The sequence below is a fragment of the Bombina bombina genome, chromosome 12 (assembly GCF_027579735.1).
Source record: "Bombina bombina isolate aBomBom1 chromosome 12, aBomBom1.pri, whole genome shotgun sequence".
Lineage (NCBI taxonomy): Eukaryota > Metazoa > Chordata > Amphibia > Anura > Bombinatoridae > Bombina > Bombina bombina.
The window spans coordinates 64397737-64418342 of NC_069510.1; the positions used below are offsets into that span (position 1 = coordinate 64397737).

The window sequence follows — 20606 nt, forward strand, 5'->3', positions numbered from 1 at the left end:
CCTATATTCCTTACTCCCCCCCCCCCCGAATTTGTATCTCGGTCTCACCCTTCACTCGCCCACATGAGCAGGGGCACTTGCTGAGATGCTGTGGCCGGTGCCCACAGAAAGGCAAGAAGCAGCAGACCACTGGCCGACATCTTTCTGTCACTGAACCGCATCATGTGACTGACAGCACAGAGCACACGTGACTGGAGGCGGAGTCAACTGCGGATTACTGTACGTACAGAGAAGAGGCTGACAATTTACTAAAGGCAATGATGGTTTTACAGTTTTATTGGACACTGATCACGTCTGTCAAATAAAGATTCCGCCCCTAGAGCAAAAATAAATAAATAAATAAATAAAAATCTATGAATAATACAGCGCGTGCGCACTATTACACGATTCACGGCCGCACGCAGCGACGCTACTCTTTATTTGTGCACGCGCACAGATAGTTCCTCCTTCAGTCAGACAGTGAGTGAGAGAATGATTGCAGATGCTGGAGGGGGAAGCTGCTTCCTTATTCAGCCTTTATGAAGTTGGTTCCTTATTTTTCAGGCGGCTCCTCTTTGAAATCAAACACTGTAGCACTAGACTGTGCTGAGATCACACATTGGGAGAGGCAATGTATTGCAAACTCAAACAAACCAAAAATTCTGCATATAACCAATGGAGTCAACCCCTTAGATAATTATTAATAATTAGCATATATTTACATACATCATTGCAAAGCACAATTAAGAAACTAAAGCTGCTATCACAGATTTCAAATAATGATTTATTTAAAATGAGATTTTAACAGATTTAGGATTAATTTCACTACAAAAAGGACCCTTAGTTTATATTCTGCATTAAAGGGATGTACTAAAAGGAATGACAAGGGTGAATGACAAAATGGAATGCCCATAGACTATAATGGGATTACATTTAAAAGTGCTATAGAAACTAAACTATGATACATATCAAATAGATATTTACCAGATATGTTCCCCAGGTACAGTAGCATATTCTGAAAGTGAGATTACTTCAGATTATAGCTGCTTTCTATGGAATGACAAGGGTGGATGGCAAAATGGAATGCCCATAGACTATAATGGGATTACATTTAAAAGTGCTATAGAAACTAAACTAAGATACATATCAACTAGATATTTACCAGATATGTTCCCCAGGTACAGTAGCATATTCTGAAAGTGAGATTACTTCAGATTATAGCTGCTTTCTATGGAATGACAAGGGTGGATGGCAAAATGGAATGCCCATAGACTATAATGGGATTACATTTAAAAGTGCTATAGAAACTAAACTATGATACATATCAAATAGATATTTACCAGATATGTTGCCCAGGTACAGTAGCATATTCTGAAAGTTAGATTACTTCAGATTATAGCTGCTTTCTATGGAATGACAAGGGTGAATGACATAATGGAATGCCCATAGACTATAATGGGATTAAATTTAAAAGTGCTATAGAAATTAAACTATGATACATATCAAATAGATATTTACCTGATATGTTCCCCAGGTACAGTAGCATATTCTGAAAGTGAGGTTACTTCAGATTATAGCTGCTTTCTATGGAATGACAAGGGTGAATGACAAAATGGAATGCCCATAGACTATAATGGGATGTAAAATTAAAAGTGTTGAAGCAACAAAACTATGATACATATCAAGTAGATATTTACCAGATATGTTCCCCATGTATAGTAGCATATTCTGAAAGTGAGATTACTTCAGATTATAGCTGCTTTGTATGGAATGACAAGGGTGAATGACAAAATGGAATGCCCATAGACTATAATGGGATTACATTTAAAAGTGCTATAGAAACTAAACTATGATACATATCAACTAGATATTTACCAGATATGTTCCCCATGTACAGTAGCATATTCTGAAAGTGAGATTACTTCAGATTATAGCTGCTTTGTATGGAATGACAAGGGTGAATGACAAAATGGAATGCCCATAGACTATAATGGGATTACATTTAAAAGTGCTATAGAAACTAAACTATGATACATATCAACTAGATATTTACCAGATATGTTCCCCATGTACAGTAGCATATTCTGAAAGTGAGATTACTTCAGATTATAGCTGCTTTCTATGGAATGCCAAGGGTGAATGACATAATGGAATGCCCATAGACTATAATGGGATTACATTTAAATGTGCTATAGAAACTAAACTATGATACATATCAACTAGATATTTACCAGATATGTTCCCCAGAACCAGTAACATATTCTGAAAGTGAGATTACATCAGATTATAGCTGCTTTGTATGGAATGACAAGGGTGAATGACATAATGGAATGCCCATAGACTATAATGGGATTACATTTAAAAGTGCTATAGAAACTAAACTATGATACATATCAAATAGATATTTACCAGATATGTTGCCCAGGTACAGTAGCATATTCTGAAAGTGAGATTACTTCAGATTATAGCTGCTTTCTATGGAATGACAAGGGTGAATGACATAATGGAATGCCCATAGACTATAATGGGATGTAAAATTAAAAGTGTTGAAGCAACAAAACTATGATACATATCAACTAGATATTTACCAGATATGTTCCCCAGGTACAGTAGCATATTCTGAAAGTGAGATTACTTCAGATTATAGCTGCTTTCTATGGAATGACAAGGGTGAATGACATAATGGAATGCCCATAGACTATAATGGGATTACATTTAAAAGTGCTATAGAAACTAAACTATGATACATATCAACTAGATATTTACCAGATATGTTCCCCAGGTACAGTAGCATATTCTGAAAGTGAGATTACTTCAGATTATAGCTGCTTTCTATGGAATGACAAGGGTGAATGACATAATGGAATGCCCATAGACTATAATGGGATTACATTTAAAAGTGCTATAGAAACTAAACTATGATACATATCAACTAGATATTTACCAGATATGTTCCCCAGGTACAGTAGCATATTCTGAAAGTGAGATTACTTCAGATTATAGCTGCTTTCTATGGAATGACAAGGGTGAATGACAAAATGGAATGCCCATAGACTATAATGGGATTACATTTAAAAGTGCTATAGAAACTAAACTATGATACATATCAACTAGATATTTACCAGATATGTTCCCCAGGTACAGTAGCATATTCTGAAAGTGAGATTACTTCAGATTATAGCTGTTTTCTATGGAATGACAAGGGTGAATGACAAAATGGGATGCCCATAGACTATAATGGGATTACATTTAAAAGTGCTATAGAAACTAAACTATGATACATATCAAATAGATATTTACCAGATATGTTGCCCAGGTACAGTAGCATATTCTGAAAGTTAGATTACTTCAGATTATAGCTGCTTTCTATGGAATGACAAGGGTGAATGACATAATGGAATGCCCATAGACTATAATGGGATTAAATTTAAAAGTGCTATAGAAATTAAACTATGATACATATCAACTAGATATTTACCAGATATGTTCCCCAGGTACAGTAGCATATTCTGAAAGTGAGGTTACTTCAGATTATAGCTGCTTTCTATGGAATGACAAGGGTGAATGACAAAATGGAATGCCCATAGACTATAATGGGATGTAAAATTAAAAGTGTTGAAGCAACAAAACTATGATACATATCAAGTAGATATTTACCAGATATGTTCCCCAGGTACAGTAGCATATTCTGAAAGTGAGATTACATCAGATTATAGCTGCTTTGTATGGAATGACAAGGGTGAATGACATAATGGAATGCCCATAGACTATAATGGGATTACATTTAAAAGTGCTATAGAAACTAAACTATGATACATATCAACTAGATATTTACCAGATATGTTCCCCATGTACAGTAGCATATTCTGAAAGTGAGATTACTTCAGATTATAGCTGCTTTCTATGGAATGACAAGGGTGAATGACATAATGGAATGCCCATAGACTATAATGGGATGTAAAATTAAAAGTGTTGAAGCAACAAAACTATGATACATATCAACTAGATATTTACCAGATATGTTCCCCAGGTACAGTAGCATATTCTGAAAGTGAGATTACTTCAGATTATAGCTGCTGTCTATGGAATGACAAGGGTGAATGACATAATGGAATGCCCATAGACTATAATGGGATTACATTTAAAAGTGCTATAGAAACTAAACTATGATACATATCAACTAGATATTTACCAGATATGTTCCCCATGTACAGTAGCATATTCTGAAAGTGAGATTACATCAGATTATAGCTGCTTTGTATGGAATTACAAGGGTGAATGACATAATGGAATGCCCATAGACTTTAATGGGATGAAAAATTAAAAGTGTTGAAGCAACAAAACTATGAGACATATCAAATAGATATTTACCCGATATGTTCCCCAGAACCAGTAACATATTCTGAAAGTGAGATAACATCAGATTATAGCTGCTTTCTATGGAATGACAAGGGTGAATGACATAATGGAATGCCCATAGACTATAATGGGATTACATTTAAAAGTGCTATAGAAACTAAACTATGATACATATCAACTAGATATTTACCAGATATGTTCCCCAGAACCAGTAACATATTCTGAAAGTGAGATTACATCAGATTATAGCTGCTTTGTATGGAATGACAAGGGTGAATGACATAATGGAATGCCCATAGACTATAATGGGATTAAATTTAAAAGTGCTATAGAAACTAAACTATGATACATATCACATAGATATTTACCAGATATGTTCCCCAGGTACAGTAGCATATTCTGAAAGTGAGATTACTTCAGATTATAGCTGCTTTCTATGGAATGACAAGGGTGAATGACATAATGGAATGCCCATAGACTATAATGGGATGTAAAATTAAAAGTGTTGAAGCAACAAAACTATGATACATATCAAGTAGATATTTACCAGATATGTTCCCCAGGTACAGTAGCATATTCTGAAAGTGAGATTACTTCAGATTATAGCTGCTTTCTATGGAATGACAAGGGTGAATGACATAATGGAATGCCCATAGACTATAATGGGATTACATTTAAAAGTGCTATAGAAACTAAACTATGATACATATCAACTAGATATTTACCAGATATGTTCCCCATGTACAGTAGCATATTCTGAAAGTGAGATTACATCAGATTATAGCTGCTTTGTATGGAATGACAAGGGTGAATGACATAATGGAATGCCCATAGACTATAATGGGATTACATTTAAAAGTGCTATAGAAACTAAACTATGATACATATCAACTAGATATTTACCAGATATGTTCCCCATGTACAGTAGCATATTCTGAAAGTGAGATTACTTCAGATTATAGCTGCTTTGTATGGAATTACAAGGGTGAATGACATAATGGAATGCCCATAGACTTTAATGGGATGAAAAATTAAAAGTGTTGAAGCAACAAAACTATGAGACATATCAAATAGATATTTACCCGATATGTTCCCCAGAACCAGTAACATATTCTGAAAGTGAGATAACATCAGATTATAGCTGCTTTCTATGGAATGACAAGGGTGAATGACATAATGGAATGCCCATAGACTATAATGGGATTACATTTAAAAGTGCTATAGAAACTAAACTATGATACATATCAACTAGATATTTACCAGATATGTTCCCCAGGTACAGTAGCATATTCTGAAAGTGAGATTACTTCAGATTATAGCTGCTTTCTATGGAATGACAAGGGTGAATGTCAAAATGGATTGCCCATAGACTATAATGGGATTACATTTAAAAGTGCTATAGAAACTAAACTATGATACATATCAAATAGATATTTACCAGATATGTTCCCCAGGTACAGTAGCATATTCTGAAAGTGAGATTACTTCAGATTATAGCTGCTTTCTATGGAATGACAAGGGTGAATGACAAAATGGAATGCCCATAGACTATAATGGGATTACATTTAAAAGTGCTATAGAAACTAAACTATGATACATATCAAATAGATATTTACCAGATATGTTCCCCATGTACAGTAGCATATTCTGATAGTGAGATTACTTCAGATTATAGCTGCTTTCTATGGAATGACAAGGGTGAATGACATAATGGAATGCCCATAGACTATAATGGGATGTAAAATTAAAAGTGTTGAAGCAACAAAACTATGATACATATCAAGTAGATATTTACCAGATATGTTCCCCAGGTACAGTAGCATATTCTGATAGTGAGATTACTTCAGATTATAGCAGCTTTCTATGGAATGACAAGGGTGAATGACATAATGGAATGCCCATAGACTATAATGGGATTACATTTAAAAGTGCTATAGAAACTAAACTATGATACATATCAACTAGATATTTACCAGATATGTTCCCCATGTACAGTAGCATATTCTGAAAGTGAGATTACTTCAGATTATAGCTGCTTTCTATGGAATGACAAGGGTGAATGACATAATGGAATGCCCATAGACTATAATGGGATGTAAAATTAAAAGTGTTGAAGCAACAAAACTATGATACATATCAACTAGATATTTACCAGATATGTTCCCCAGGTACAGTAGCATATTCTGAAAGTGAGATTACTTCAGATTATAGCTGCTGTCTATGGAATGACAAGGGTGAATGACATAATGGAATGCCCATAGACTATAATGGGATTACATTTAAAAGTGCTATAGAAACTAAACTATGATACATATCAACTAGATATTTACCAGATATGTTCCCCATGTACAGTAGCATATTCTGAAAGTGAGATTACATCAGATTATAGCTGCTTTGTATGGAATTACAAGGGTGAATGACATAATGGAATGCCCATAGACTTTAATGGGATGAAAAATTAAAAGTGTTGAAGCAACAAAACTATGAGACATATCAAATAGATATTTACCCGATATGTTCCCCAGAACCAGTAACATATTCTGAAAGTGAGATAACATCAGATTATAGCAGCTTTCTATGGAATGACAAGGGTGAATGACATAATGGAATGCCCATAGACTATAATGGGATTACATTTAAAAGTGCTATAGAAACTAAACTATGATACATATCAACTAGATATTTACCAGATAAATTCCCCAGGTACAGTAGCATATTCTGAAAGTGAGATTACTTCAGATTATTGCTGCTTTCTATGGAATGACAAGGGTGAATGACATAATGGAATGCCCATAGACTATAATGGGATGTAAAATTAAAAGTGTTGAAGCAACAAAACTATGATACATATCAACTAGATATTTACCAGATATGTTCCCCAGGTACAGTAGCATATTCTGAAAGTGAGATTACTTCAGATTATAGCTGCTTTCTATGGAATGACAAGAATGAATGACAAAATGGAATGCCCCTAGACTATAATGGGATTACATTTAAAAGTGCTATATAAACTAAACTATGATACATATCAACTAGATATTTACCAGATATGTTCCCCAGGTACAGTAGCATATTCTGAAAGTGAGATTACTTCAGATTATAGCTGTTTTCTATGGAATGACAAGGGTGAATGACAAAATGGGATGCCCATAGACTATAATGGGATTACATTTAAAAGTGCTATAGAAACTAAACTATGATACATATCAACTAGATATTTACCAGATAAATTCCCCAGGTACAGTAGCATATTCTGAAAGTGAGATTCCTTCAGATTATAGCTGCTTTCTATGGAATGACAAGGGTGAATGACATAATGGAATGCCCATAGACTATAATGGGATGTAAAATTAAAAGTGTTGAAGCAACAAAACTATGATACATATCAACTAGATATTTACCAGATATGTTCCCCAGGTACAGTAGCATATTCTGAAAGTGAGATTACTTCAGATTATAGCTGCTTTCTATGGAATGACAAGGGTGAATGACATAATGGAATGCCCATAGACTATAATGGGATTACATTTAAAAGTGCTATAGAAACTAAACTATGATACATATCAACTAGATATTTACCAGATATGTTCCCCATGTACAGTAGCATATTCTGAAAGTGAGATTACATAAGATTATAGCTGCTTTGTATGGAATGACAAGGGTGAATGACATAATGGAATGCCCATAGACTTTAATGGGATGAAAAATTAAAAGTGTTGAAGCAACAAAACTATGAGACATATCAAATAGATATTTACCCGATATGTTCCCCAGAACCAGTAACATATTCTGAAAGTGAGATTACTTCAGATTATAGCTGCTGTCTATGGAATGACAAGGGTGAATGACAAAATGGAATGCCCATAGACTATAATGGGATTACATTTAAAAGTGCTATAGAAACTAAACTATGATACATATCAAATAGATATTTACCAGATATGTTCCCCAGGTACAGTAGCATATTCTGAAAGTGAGATTACTTCAGATTATAGCTGCTTTCTATGGAATGACAAGGGTGAATGACAAAATGGAATGCCCATAGACTATAATGGGATTACATTTAAATGTGCTATAGAAACTAAACTATGATACATATCAACTAGATATTTACCAGATAAGTTCCCCAGGTACAGTAGCATATTCTGAAAGTGAGATTACTTCAGATTATAGCTGCTTTCTATGGAATGACAAGGGTGAATGACAAGATAGAATGACCATAGACTATAATGGGAATACATTTAAAAGTGCTATAGCAACAACAATATGATACATATCAACTAGATATTTACCAGATATGTTCCCCAGGTACAGTAACTGCTTTCCATGGAATGACAAGGGTGAATGACAAAATGGAATGCCGATAGACTTTAATGAGATGTATATTTAAAAGTGTTGAAGCAACAAAACTATGAGACATATCAACTAGATATTTACCAGTTATGTTCCCCAGGTACAGTAGCATATTCTGAAAGTGAGATTACTTCAGATTATAGCTGCTTTGTATGGAATGACAAGGGTGAAATACAAAATGGAATGCCCATAGACTTTAAAGGGTTTTAAACTTAAGTGTTATAGCATCAAAACTATGAAACACATCAAGTAGACTTTTACCAAATATCTTTACCAGGTAAAGTATAATAATCTAAAAGTAAGATTATGTGGTATTGTTGCTGCTTTGTATGGATTCATAAGAGTGAATGACAAAATAGGATGCCCAACATAGTGACTGATGGTGGCTGTCATTGCCTGAGGCATGCAGAAATTGCATTGTGTTCCCGCTGAAATGAGAGACATATGCTTCTAAATTAGGTATTTTGCTGTCATTAAGGGCTTAAAGGGACAGTCTACTCCTGAATTTGTATTGTTTAAAAAGATCGATACAGTACTCCATTTATTACCCATTCCCCAGTTTTGCATAACCGACACTTTTATATTATTAAACATCTTGTCTCTTTGATTACCTTGTATCTAAGCTTCTGCAGGCTTCCCCCTTATTTAAATTATTTTGACAGACTTGAATTTTAGCTAATCAGTGCTGACTCATAAATAACTCCACAGGAGTTATCTATTTGGCACACATGAACTAGCAGTATGTAACTATGAAAAAAGTGTCAATATGCACTATAATAAGAGGGCCCTTCAAGGACTTAGAAATTAGCATATGTGCCTACCTACTTTTAGCTTTGATCAAAGAATAACAAGAGAACAAAGCAAATTTGATAAAAGTGAATTGGAAAGTTGTTTAAAGAGACAGTCAAATCCAAAATAAACCTTCATGATTTCAGAGATTGGAATATGTTCACTGCTGGTGATGTATCCCAATCAAAGTGCAGATTAATCCCCTTGAACACTTTGCTAACTGCCACAGAAGGCCTATAGATACGTCATGTCTTCACTATACTCCCCTTGAATGCCCAGCTAACTCCCGCAGACCGCCTACACCTACTGCATGTCTTCCCTAAACTCAACTGGAATGCCCAGTTAACTCCCACAGAACGCCTACATCTACATCATGCAATCTACCTCACTAAGAAATTATACAAAATAACCTCACTATTATAACTTATACTATCTTATACTAGCTGCTGGTGACATCTCCCCTAATCCTGGTCCCCAGCAACTTCCTAGCCGTGCACATCCATGTGTACCCTTCCATAGACTCAGAAAACAAAACTCTGGTAACCTTACTCACATTTTTCTTGTATCTAAAGCCACTAACCCCTTCACTTTTGCACTCTGGAAATCTCCCTCTGTTTGCAACAAGCTCTCTATCCATGACCTCTTTATCTCCCGCTCCCTCAACCTTCTGGCTTTAACAGAAACCTGGCTCTCTCCCTTAGACACAGCATCCACTGCTGCTCTGTAACATGGGTGTCTCCACTTCAGCCACACTTCTAGGTCTGGTAATAGACAAGGAGGTAGTGTAGGTATTTTACTTTCCCCTCGTTGCACCTTTCAACAAATTCAACCAATCTCTTCCCTCACATTTTCCTCATTCGAAAACCACATGATTTGCTTATTCTCTCTATACGTGTTGCAGTAATATACCGACCCTCTGGCTACTCAACTCAATTTCTAGATCACTTGGCTGCCTGGTTACCTTATTTCCTCAGACACCCCTGCCCTCATTCTTTTTTGTCACAATGGACTGACTCTCCCACTCATAAAGGTGGTCACTCCCTTGACTGACCACCATCTCCTCACTTGCAACATCACCTCCCTCCCTACAACTCTCCCTCCGTCTACTCCTCACACCAAACTTTACAGAAGCATTATGTTTTAGATCAGCAACAGCCTGTTAATTCCCTCAAACCTCTCCTCTCATCCAACTCCTCCTTTTTCTGCCCTGATCAATCTATCTGCCACTATAATTCCACCCTTACATCGGTCCTAGACAATCTCTCTTACCATAGCTGGAAATCACACACTCATCCTCAGCCCTGACATACTCCTTTGACACGGTACCTATGCAGATGTTCCCATACTGCTAAGTGGCACTGGAGAAAATCTCAGAGTTCAGCTCACTACAAGTTCGTCTTGAACTCCTACTATTCTGCTATTAATCACTATAAGCAACATTACTTCTCTACTCTTATATTTACTTTCTTCAAACCCAAAATGTCTGTTCTCCACATTCTTCACATTACTTCTCCGCCCACCCCCACCTCCTAATACAACTTCTCTGTCAGCTCAAGAATTTACCAGCTACTTCAATAGCAAATCAACTCCATTAGAAACTAAATCAGCTCTCAACATACTTCCATTCTCTCACCTCCTCAAATGCTTGCAATCAACTACAACCTACATAGCCATAAATGTAGCTCTTTCTGCCCTGTAACTAAGGAAGAAGTCTCTGCACTTAAACTGTGCTCTCACCTCACTACCTGTCCCCTTGACCCTATCCCCTCACAGCTACTCCGCTCCCTCTATTCTACCCTTACCCCTATACTAACACACATTTTCAACCTCTCACTCGGTATATTTACCTCATCTCTGAAACATGCACTGGTCACACCTCTCCTCAGAAAACCTTCTCTCGATCCAACCTCCCCATCCAACTAATGCCCTATTTCCCTACTCCATCTTGTCTCAAAGCTTCTCGAAAAGCTAGTATATGCACACCTATCCCATTTCTTTACATTAAACTCCCTCCTTGACCCACTGCAATCTGGATTTCGTCCCCATCACTCCACAGAGCAATCAAACAATTGTTACAGCAATCGTTAAGGTTACCATCAACCTATTTACTGCAAAATCAAAAGGCCACTTCTCTTTGCTTATCCTCCTTGATCTGTCCGTAGCTTTTGTCCACCCTCTTTTGCTCCAAACCCTCCAATCCTTCAGCATTTGTGACACAGCAATCTCGTAGTTCTTTTCCTACCTGTCTAACCGTAACTTTATTGTTGCCTTCTCTGGGGTTTCCTCTGCCCCATTACCACTTTCTGTTGGTGTACTGCAAGGCTCCATCCTCGGTCCCCTTCTCTTCTCAATCTACACGTCATCATTAGGTTCCCTAAGTCCCACGGGTTCCAATATCATTTGTATGCCGACGACACCCAAATCTACTTCTCTGCACCAGACCTATCTCTTTCCTTGCTAACCCGAAGTCCTCTCACTACCTCAAACTAAATCTCTCCAAAACTGGGGTCCTTATTTTCACCCCTTCTTCCAAAATCTAATCTCTCTAACTGTGGACAGCTCCATCATTACCCATATTATTATTATTCTTTATTTATAAAGCGCTGACAGATTCCGCAGCGCTGCCCATGGGTACAAGGATAACAGTACAGTGGAAAAACAATACAATAAGACACCTACCCTTCATGCCTGCTGTCTTGTGGTCGCACTTGACTCCGATCTTTCTTTCACTATTCACATTCAGTCATTGGCTAAATCCTGCCGCCCCAACCTTAAAAACATCTCTAAAATTAGACATTTCCTTACACAAGACACAACTAAGATTTTAATCCACTCTCTCATCCTTTCCCGCCTTGACTACTGCAATTCTGTCCTCTCTGGTCTCCCTAGCTGCCGCCTAACTCTTTTTGAAATCCATAATGAATGCCTCAGCCAGGCTCATCTTCCTTACACATCGCTCTTCATCTACTTCACCTCTCTGCCAATCCCATCACTGACTTCCTCTTGCCTCCAGGATTAAACACAAAATTCTCACAATGACATACAAAGCTATCAACTGCACTGCTCCCCCTATATCTCAGACCTTGTCTCCAAATACTCTCCCTCCATCCCCTTCACTCTGCTCACAACCTCCTACTCTCCTCCTCTATTGTCACCTCATCACACTCCCGTTTACAGGACTTCTCCAGACTGGCTCCCATCTTGTGGAACTCTCTGCCTCGCTCCACAAGACTCTCTTCTAGTTTTAAGAGCTTCAAGTGCTCCCTAAAGACTCTACTGTTCAGGGATGCATACGACCTACGCTAACCTTTCTTTATACCAGTTCCTCTCCTCCATTGCTATCCCCTTAACTCCCTTAGCATGTAAGCATAAGAGTCCAGCTGTTTGTTGATCACCTTCTAAAGAGATGACTACAACAGTGAAACTCTTGGCAGGGCCCTCTACCCATTTGATCCCTATAATTGTTTTGTTGTACTCCGTCTTTGTTAATAGCGCTGCAGAATCTGTTGTCGCTCTACAAATAACCGATAATAATAATAAATAATAATAATAATAATATCTATGTAATATGTGTCAGTTTTGCTGCTATAGCATTTGAAACATTACATCCTATTAAAGACTAGGGGCATTCCATGTAGTCATTCACACTTGTCATTTCATAGAAAGCCGCAATAATCTCACGTTATCTCACTTTCAGAATATGCTACTGTATCTGGGGAACATATCGGTAAATATCTATTTCATATGTCTCATAGTTTTGTTGCTTCAACACTTTTAATTTTACATCCCATTAAAGTCTAAGGGCATTCCATTTTGTCATTCACCCTTGTCATTCCATAGAAAGCAGCTATAATCTGAAGTAATCTCACTTTCAGAATATGCTACTGTACCTGGGGAACATATCTGGTAAATATCTATTTGATATGTATCATAGTTTAGTTTCTATAGCACTTTTAAATGTAATCCCATTATAGTCTATGGGCATTCCATTATGTCATTCACCCTTGTCATTCCATAGAAAGCAGCTATAATCTGAAGTAATCTCACTTTCAGAATATGCTACTGTACCTGGGGAACATATCTGGTAAATATCTATTTGATATGTATCATAGTTTAGTTTCTATAGCACTTTTAAATGTAATCCCATTATAGTCTATGGGCATTCCATTTTGTCATTCACCCTTGTCATTCCATAGAAAGCAGCTATAATCTGAAGTAATCTCACTTTCAGAATATGCTACTGTACCTGGGGAACATATCTGGTAAATATCTATTTGATATGTATCATAGTTTAGTTTCTATAGCACTTTTAAATGTAATCCCATTATAGTCTATGGGTATTCCATTTTGTCATTCACCCTTGTCATTCCACCCTTGTCATTCCATAGAAAGCAGCTATAATCTGAAGTAATCTCACTTTCAGAATATGCTACTGTACCTGGGGAACATATCTGGTAAATATTTATTTGATATGTATCATAGTTTAGTTTCTATAGCACTTTTAAATGTAATCCCATTATAGTCTATGGGCATTCCATTTTGTCATTCACCCTTGTCATTCCATAGAAAGCAGCTATAATCTGATGTAATCTCACTTTCAGAATATGCTACTGTACCTGGGGAACATATCTGGTAAATATCTAGTTGATATGTATCATAGTTTAGTTTCTATAGCACTTTTAAATTTAATCCTATTATAGTCTATGGGCATTCCATTATGTCATTCACCCTTGTCATTCCATAGAAAGCTGCTATAATCTGAAGTAATCTCACTATCAGAATATGCTACTGTACATGGGGAACATATCTAGTAAATATCTAGTTGATATGTATCATAGTTTTGTTTCTATAGCACTTTTAAATGTAATCCCATTATAGTCTATGGGCATTCCATTATGTCATTCACCCTTGTCATTCCATAGAAAGCTGCTATAATCTGAAGTAATCTCACTATCAGAATATGCTACTGTACCTTGGGAACACATCTGGTAAATATCTAGTTGATATGTATCATAGTTTTGTTGCTTCAACACTTTTAATTTTACATCCCATTAAAGTCTATGGGCATTCCATTTTGTCATTCACCCTTGTCATTCCTTTTAGTACATCCCTGCATTAAAGGGATAGAAAGGTACATGGGTGCATTTTAATTTAAAATAGAATTTTTGCAATATACAGTACTTTCATTAGCAAAATGGCTTCTAGTAAAACATATTACTGTTTTTGAGTGGCATATGCACATATCCTGTGCACCAGTATTCAGAGAGTCAGCAATAGCAAATTATATCTTCAGCAGCAATACACACCAGCTCTCTGAGTAGGTATAGTGTTTGCATACTGGTGCACGGGCACAGGATATGTGTGTATGCCGTGCACCAGTATTCAGAGAGTCAGCAATAGCAAATAATATCTTCAGCAGCAATACACACCAGCTCTCTGAGTAGGTATAGTGTTTGCATACTGGTGCACGGGCACAGGATATGTGTGTATGCCGCAGAGATAACTTTTACTAGAATAATTTTTGCTAATAGAAGTACAGTGTTCGCTTCAGGAACTTTTTAGCGGATGTACCACCCTGCTGAGTTTACTGACCCCCAAGCTAAAATGTGCTAATATTAAAAAATGTTCAAATTTTATTGCACAAGTTATCATTAAATACATTTATGTTAAATTTGTAAGATGAGCAACAGAAGCACCCAGAATAATAAACTGATAATCCTGCAACCAAGTTACTGGGATCCAAAAACTATCCTTTGAGACAGCTGAGTGTAATCTCTGCACCACTGACGTAGCAAACAAAGCCAAAGAGGCATGCACACTGAATCTATTTTGAATCCCAAATCCTATCATCCCTATGTTTTAATTAGAGGGGGTATGTTAAAACTAGAAATTAACTACTAATAAAATAAATGTCTATATCTTGGCTTACATCCATGGGTAACAATTACCATGTGAGAAACCCCCTCTCTAGGAAAAGACCACTTCCTTATTTACCTATTCATAGATAACTCCTCTTCCTAAAACCCTTCTTACTCCTTTTAGTCCAACCAGAATGTGGACTAAACAGAACAGGGAGGGAGTCGGGTAAGTATAACCCATAGATGAGAGCAATTTCTTATATTTGGTTGTTAATTTCTAGTTATCTTGGCTCCTCCCTGGGTAATACTTACCAGGTGAGATGAATAAAAAGCAGTAAATACAAAAGAATAAGGACGGGAGAAATAATGACAGAAACTGAATACTGCAAAAGTAAAGAATTTTATTATTGAAGAAAGAACTGAAGAACTTTACGACCAAACTTGGCACAAGCAGTCTGCCTGATATCCAGCTTGTAGTGAGACACAAAAAGGTATGGGGTGTCTTCCAAACTGCCACCTGGCAAATCTCGGGAAGTGGTAGCATCCGCTTCCATAGCCCATTACGTTGCCACTGCCCTGGTGGAGTGGGCCCGTAGCCCATCAGGAACAGATACATTCTTTTGCTTATAAGCTCTGGAAATAGATTGCACTATCCAATTTGAAATTGTAGTCTTTGCTTCTGCTTGACCTTGAGGTATAACAAACAATTGGTCTGTTTTACGAATGGCGTTTGATGTAAGATGCGTAAACAACGGACCACATCCAGACGATATAGATGTACATGTTGAGTTTCTTTTTGTGTCAGGGCAAAAAAAAGAGCAAAACCACATTTTGATTGTTATGGAAATCGGTAACAAAAATTCAGGAACAGTGCTAAAAACCAACTTATCTTGTTGAAATGAAATATATGGTTCAACAGAAAAAGCTACCAAAGTGAAGCCCACAAGAAAAATTGTCTTCAGAGTCAAAACTATAGACAGATTTACAGAAAGAGGTTCAAAAGGAGAATCCAGGAGAGCATCGAGTACACAAGGTAAATCCCAGGTTGGAGTTACAGATCAAATTGAAGGTTGGATATGAGCCAAGGCTTAAATGAATTGTGTAACTAGAGACATTGCAAAAAGCCATTGTGAAAAACCTTCAAAAGATGAGATACTTCAATATGTTGATGAATGCTGCAACACCCAGTTAGAACACGATTTTCATACTTTATATAGATTGGAAGTACTTTATTTCTATCTTGCTTTGAGCAGAGCCTGAATTACAGCTGTTGAGATATTTCATTGTTATAATCTCCAGATCTCAGCAGCCACGCCGTCAATCTCAGTTGCTGTAGATTGGGATGAAGTATCTGATGAAGCAGGTCTGTTATTACTGGCAAAGTCTAGGGAGGAGCTATGGCAATCTCTGCAGAAACCAAGGCCTACGGCGTCAAAAAAGGAATTATCGCAATAAAGGTGGCTCTTTTCTTCTGTATTCTTTAAAGTAACTGAGGCATTAGAGGAATCGGAGGAAAAAACATATATCAGGCTGAAGTTCCAAAATTGTAAGAACTTTGTTCAGATGTAGACAAATAAATTCTGGCAGGAAGGTGTTAATAACTTTAGAAACTGGAAAGAGATCAGAAGTATCAGATTTAGTTTTAAACCAACTAGACGTATTTGGTTCTTGTTTATGTTCTATACCAAGGGTCTCTTTCACTGTCTTAAAGGGACAGTCAAGTCCAAAACAAATTTCATGATTCAAATAGTACATGTAATTTTAAACAACTTTCCAATTTACTTTTATCACCAATTTTGCTTTGTTCTCTTGGTATTCTTAGTTAAAAGCTAAACTTAGGAGGTTCATATGCTAATTTCTTAGACCTTGAAGGCCGCCTCTAATCTAAATACATTTTGACAGTTTTTCACCACTAGAGGGCATTAGTTCACGTGTTTCATATAGATAACATTGAGCTCATGCACGTGAATTTACCAAGGAGCCAGCACTGCTTAGCTAAAATACAAGTCTGTCAAAAGAACTGAAATAAGGGGGCAGTCTGCAGCGGTTTAGATACAAGGGAATTACAGAGGTAAAACGTATATTATTATAACTGTGTTGGTTATGCAAAACTGGGGAATGGGTAATTAAGGGATCATCTATCTTTTAAAACAACAACAATTCTGGTGTTGACTGTCCCTTTAATAAAATCTGACAATTAATTAGATTGAATTGCAGCAGGTACTTCAGCATCATCAGAAAAAAATTCTCCATAAGGCCCAGAGTGACTTGAGTGAAAACAAACAACAGGCTCCCCAGAAATAGTGGGAATAGAAAAGCTGCCACCATAAATTTGGCCAATACTGAGTTTGCATAACGCTTTGTCTTGCCCGCAGAGTTTATCACATAAGACACTTATTGGCAAAACATATTAAAGAATAATTTAAAACAGCACAAATAAATTAAATAAAGAGCCACATTCATATATTCAAAAACAGGCAAAACATACCTTTTATTATGTTCAATGGACAACTGGGACTGAATATCCATCTTCACAGCAAAACAATCCAATGTAAGTCGGACAATATTGCCAAACATAAGCAGATTCACACATAAAGTGCCAAAAGGACTTACGGTGGGGGAAGCTGCAATCCCGCTCAAAAGCAAATATGTAAAGAAACAGAAGTGGTAGGAACAGCCTTCAGGTTGTAGATTGATGATGAGATGCAACTTCCCCAAACTATATTACGCCGGTTTAAGAAGGGATTTGAAAGCACACACCCAATGTGACCTTGAATGTGACTTTGTGATGTCCAATCGGTGACGTCACCCAACATGGCAACGCCCTACGGAATTACCCAGAAACAAGGAAACTCTACATGTGCCACAACTAGCCCACACAGGACAAAAAGTCCAACCAGGATGCCTGCACAGGTATCCAAATCCTGAACCACTTGTGGTTTATCTCCAGAGAAACAGTGCCATCCTCAAGGTTTATGGAAGAGGAGAGCCCCCAAGTCCTGTCCATCCGGAGGTTGGATAAAAGGAGTAGGAAGGGTTGGAGGAAGAGGAGTTACCTATGAATAGGTAAATGGGGTAGTGGTCTGTTATGTCCACACCCTCAGAGAGGGGGTTTCTCAAATGAGTATTACCCAGGGAGAAGTCAAAATAGAGGGAATTCCCCCATTTTAAAGTGAGGGCTCAGATCCCTCTATTTTTCAGGTGATCACCATGGTATTTTTTTGAACCCCAAAAAGCACAAAGGGGAAACAGATACTCCTGTCATTAGTAGGTGATTGGCATAAAATTGGCAATCAAACTTAATGTATTTACTGTATGGGGGCAGTGGCTCCAAAGGACAAATACATCATACAGTTTACATGAAAGAGGTGATTATCCATTTTCAAAATAGGGTTCTCATGCCTTTTTAGGTAGCAGATGATTGTTAATAGATATGGAAATCATCTGTTTACAGTACTCTGGACTTTAAGTGGGGCGGTTGCATCAAAATAAGCACTACAACTGGGCAAGAAGCCACTCAAAGGAGGAGTCACTTGCACAGGTGGCTATGGGACAGAACCATAGACATATGGAACATCAAGGGATGGTATCCCCTATGTTGCCCCCCGCAATACATATACAAACCAGAGGCCCCTTATTCACATCCCCATCTTTCAAATGAGTGGCCCTGTGTCTATCCAGCTGATATAGCCAATTGTCATCACAGTGAGGTTTTCATATTTTAACTCATTAAAGAATCCAGTTGGTAAAGCTCTGCATTTTATACTGGGTGCCGCCATCTTGTAGCGTATTGTTGCATCCTGTTATAGAAGCAGTGAACTTTCACATACCTGCTTTTTGACAGTTGTACCTTTTGCTTACATAATAGAGAGTGGAAAACGTTATGTTTTTGGAGTTTTGAAGCTACAAAGCCATTATAATCTCTAAGATGGCGGCTCCCAGTGTAAAGCTACAGATTCAATAACTTATAATTGTAATGGGTTAAAATAAGAGAACAACTTTGAAGACAGCTGAAGGCACAGGAGGAAACACAATATCATGGTGAGTTGTAAGCTGCTACTGTAGTTGTACTCAGCAGTTTAATGTCCCTTTAAAAGGGCCTTTATTACCTCTTCACCATAATAATACATCATAAGACCCCTTATTTGAGAGAGTGAGATTCCACAATTAAATAAAAGGTTTCATGTCCTTAAAGCTATGAAGTGATTGTCATAGAAAGAATGGTAACCTAGCAACAACCGCTAGCCTCACTTTGATTTGCTGTTGCTCATAGATCAATGTTTGGTGTTTTAGAAAGTTTAACGGATACTAAATGTGGGACAGTAAAATGCATGTTTGAAATAATTAGGAAATAATGACCCTGTGCTGCTAAAGGACCATTAAACTTGACATTTCAACAACGTATAAAATGTTTCATTATTGCAAGTGAAACATTATTGCAATATACATTCATTATTTTGCTGCCTTTTGCTGTAAAAACATAATTTATGCTTACCTGATAAATTCCTTTCTCCTGTAGTGTGATCAGTCCACGGGTCATCATTACTTCTGGGATATTAACTCCTCCCCAACAGGAAGTGCAAGAGGATCACCCAGCAGAGCTGCTATATAGCTCCTCCCCTCTACATCACACCCAGTCATTCGACCAAGAACCAACGAGAAAGGAGAAGCTAAAGGGTGCAGTGGTGACTGGAGTATAATTTAAAAATTTAGACCTGCCATAAAAAACAGGGCGGGCCGTAGACTGATCACACTACAGGAGAAAGGAATTTATCAGGTAAGCATAAATTATGTTTTCTCCTGTTAAGTGTGATCAGTCCACGGGTCATCATTACTTCTGGGATACCAATACCAAAGCAAAAGTACACGGATGACGGGAGGGAGAGGCAGGATCTTTATACAGAAGGAACCACTGCCTGAAGAACCTTTCTCCCAAAAATAGCCTCCGAAGAAGCAAAAGTGTCAAATTTGTAAAATTTGGAAAAAGTATGAAGCGAAGACCAAGTTGCAGCCTTGCAAATCTGTTCAACAGAGGCCTCATTCTTAAAGGCCCAAGTGGAAGCCACAGCTCTAGTGGAATGAGCTGTAATTCTTTCAGGAGGCTGCTGTCCAGCAGTCTCATAGGCTAAACGTATTATGCTACGAATCCAAAAAGAGAGAGAGGTAGCCGAAGCTTTCTGACCTCTCCTCTGACCAGAGTAAACGACAAACAGGGAAGATGTTTGTCGAAAATCTTTAGTTGCCTGTAAATAAAATTTTAGGGCACGA

The 20606-nt window shown here is 37.3% G+C and overlaps 1 protein-coding gene across 1 annotated transcript in view; it reads right to left on the bottom strand.

Moving 5' to 3' along the window:
* Positions 1-181, bottom strand: part of ATP6AP1 (ATPase H+ transporting accessory protein 1) — a 101148-nt gene extending 100967 nt beyond the window's left edge. Inside the window, exon 1 of the mRNA XM_053695777.1 lies at positions 49-181. Within this exon, the coding sequence (XP_053551752.1) occupies positions 49-164 (116 nt within the window). The 5' untranslated portion in view covers positions 165-181. The remainder of the gene's footprint in view (positions 1-48) is intronic.
* Between the last annotated feature and the right edge of the window lie 20425 nt (positions 182-20606).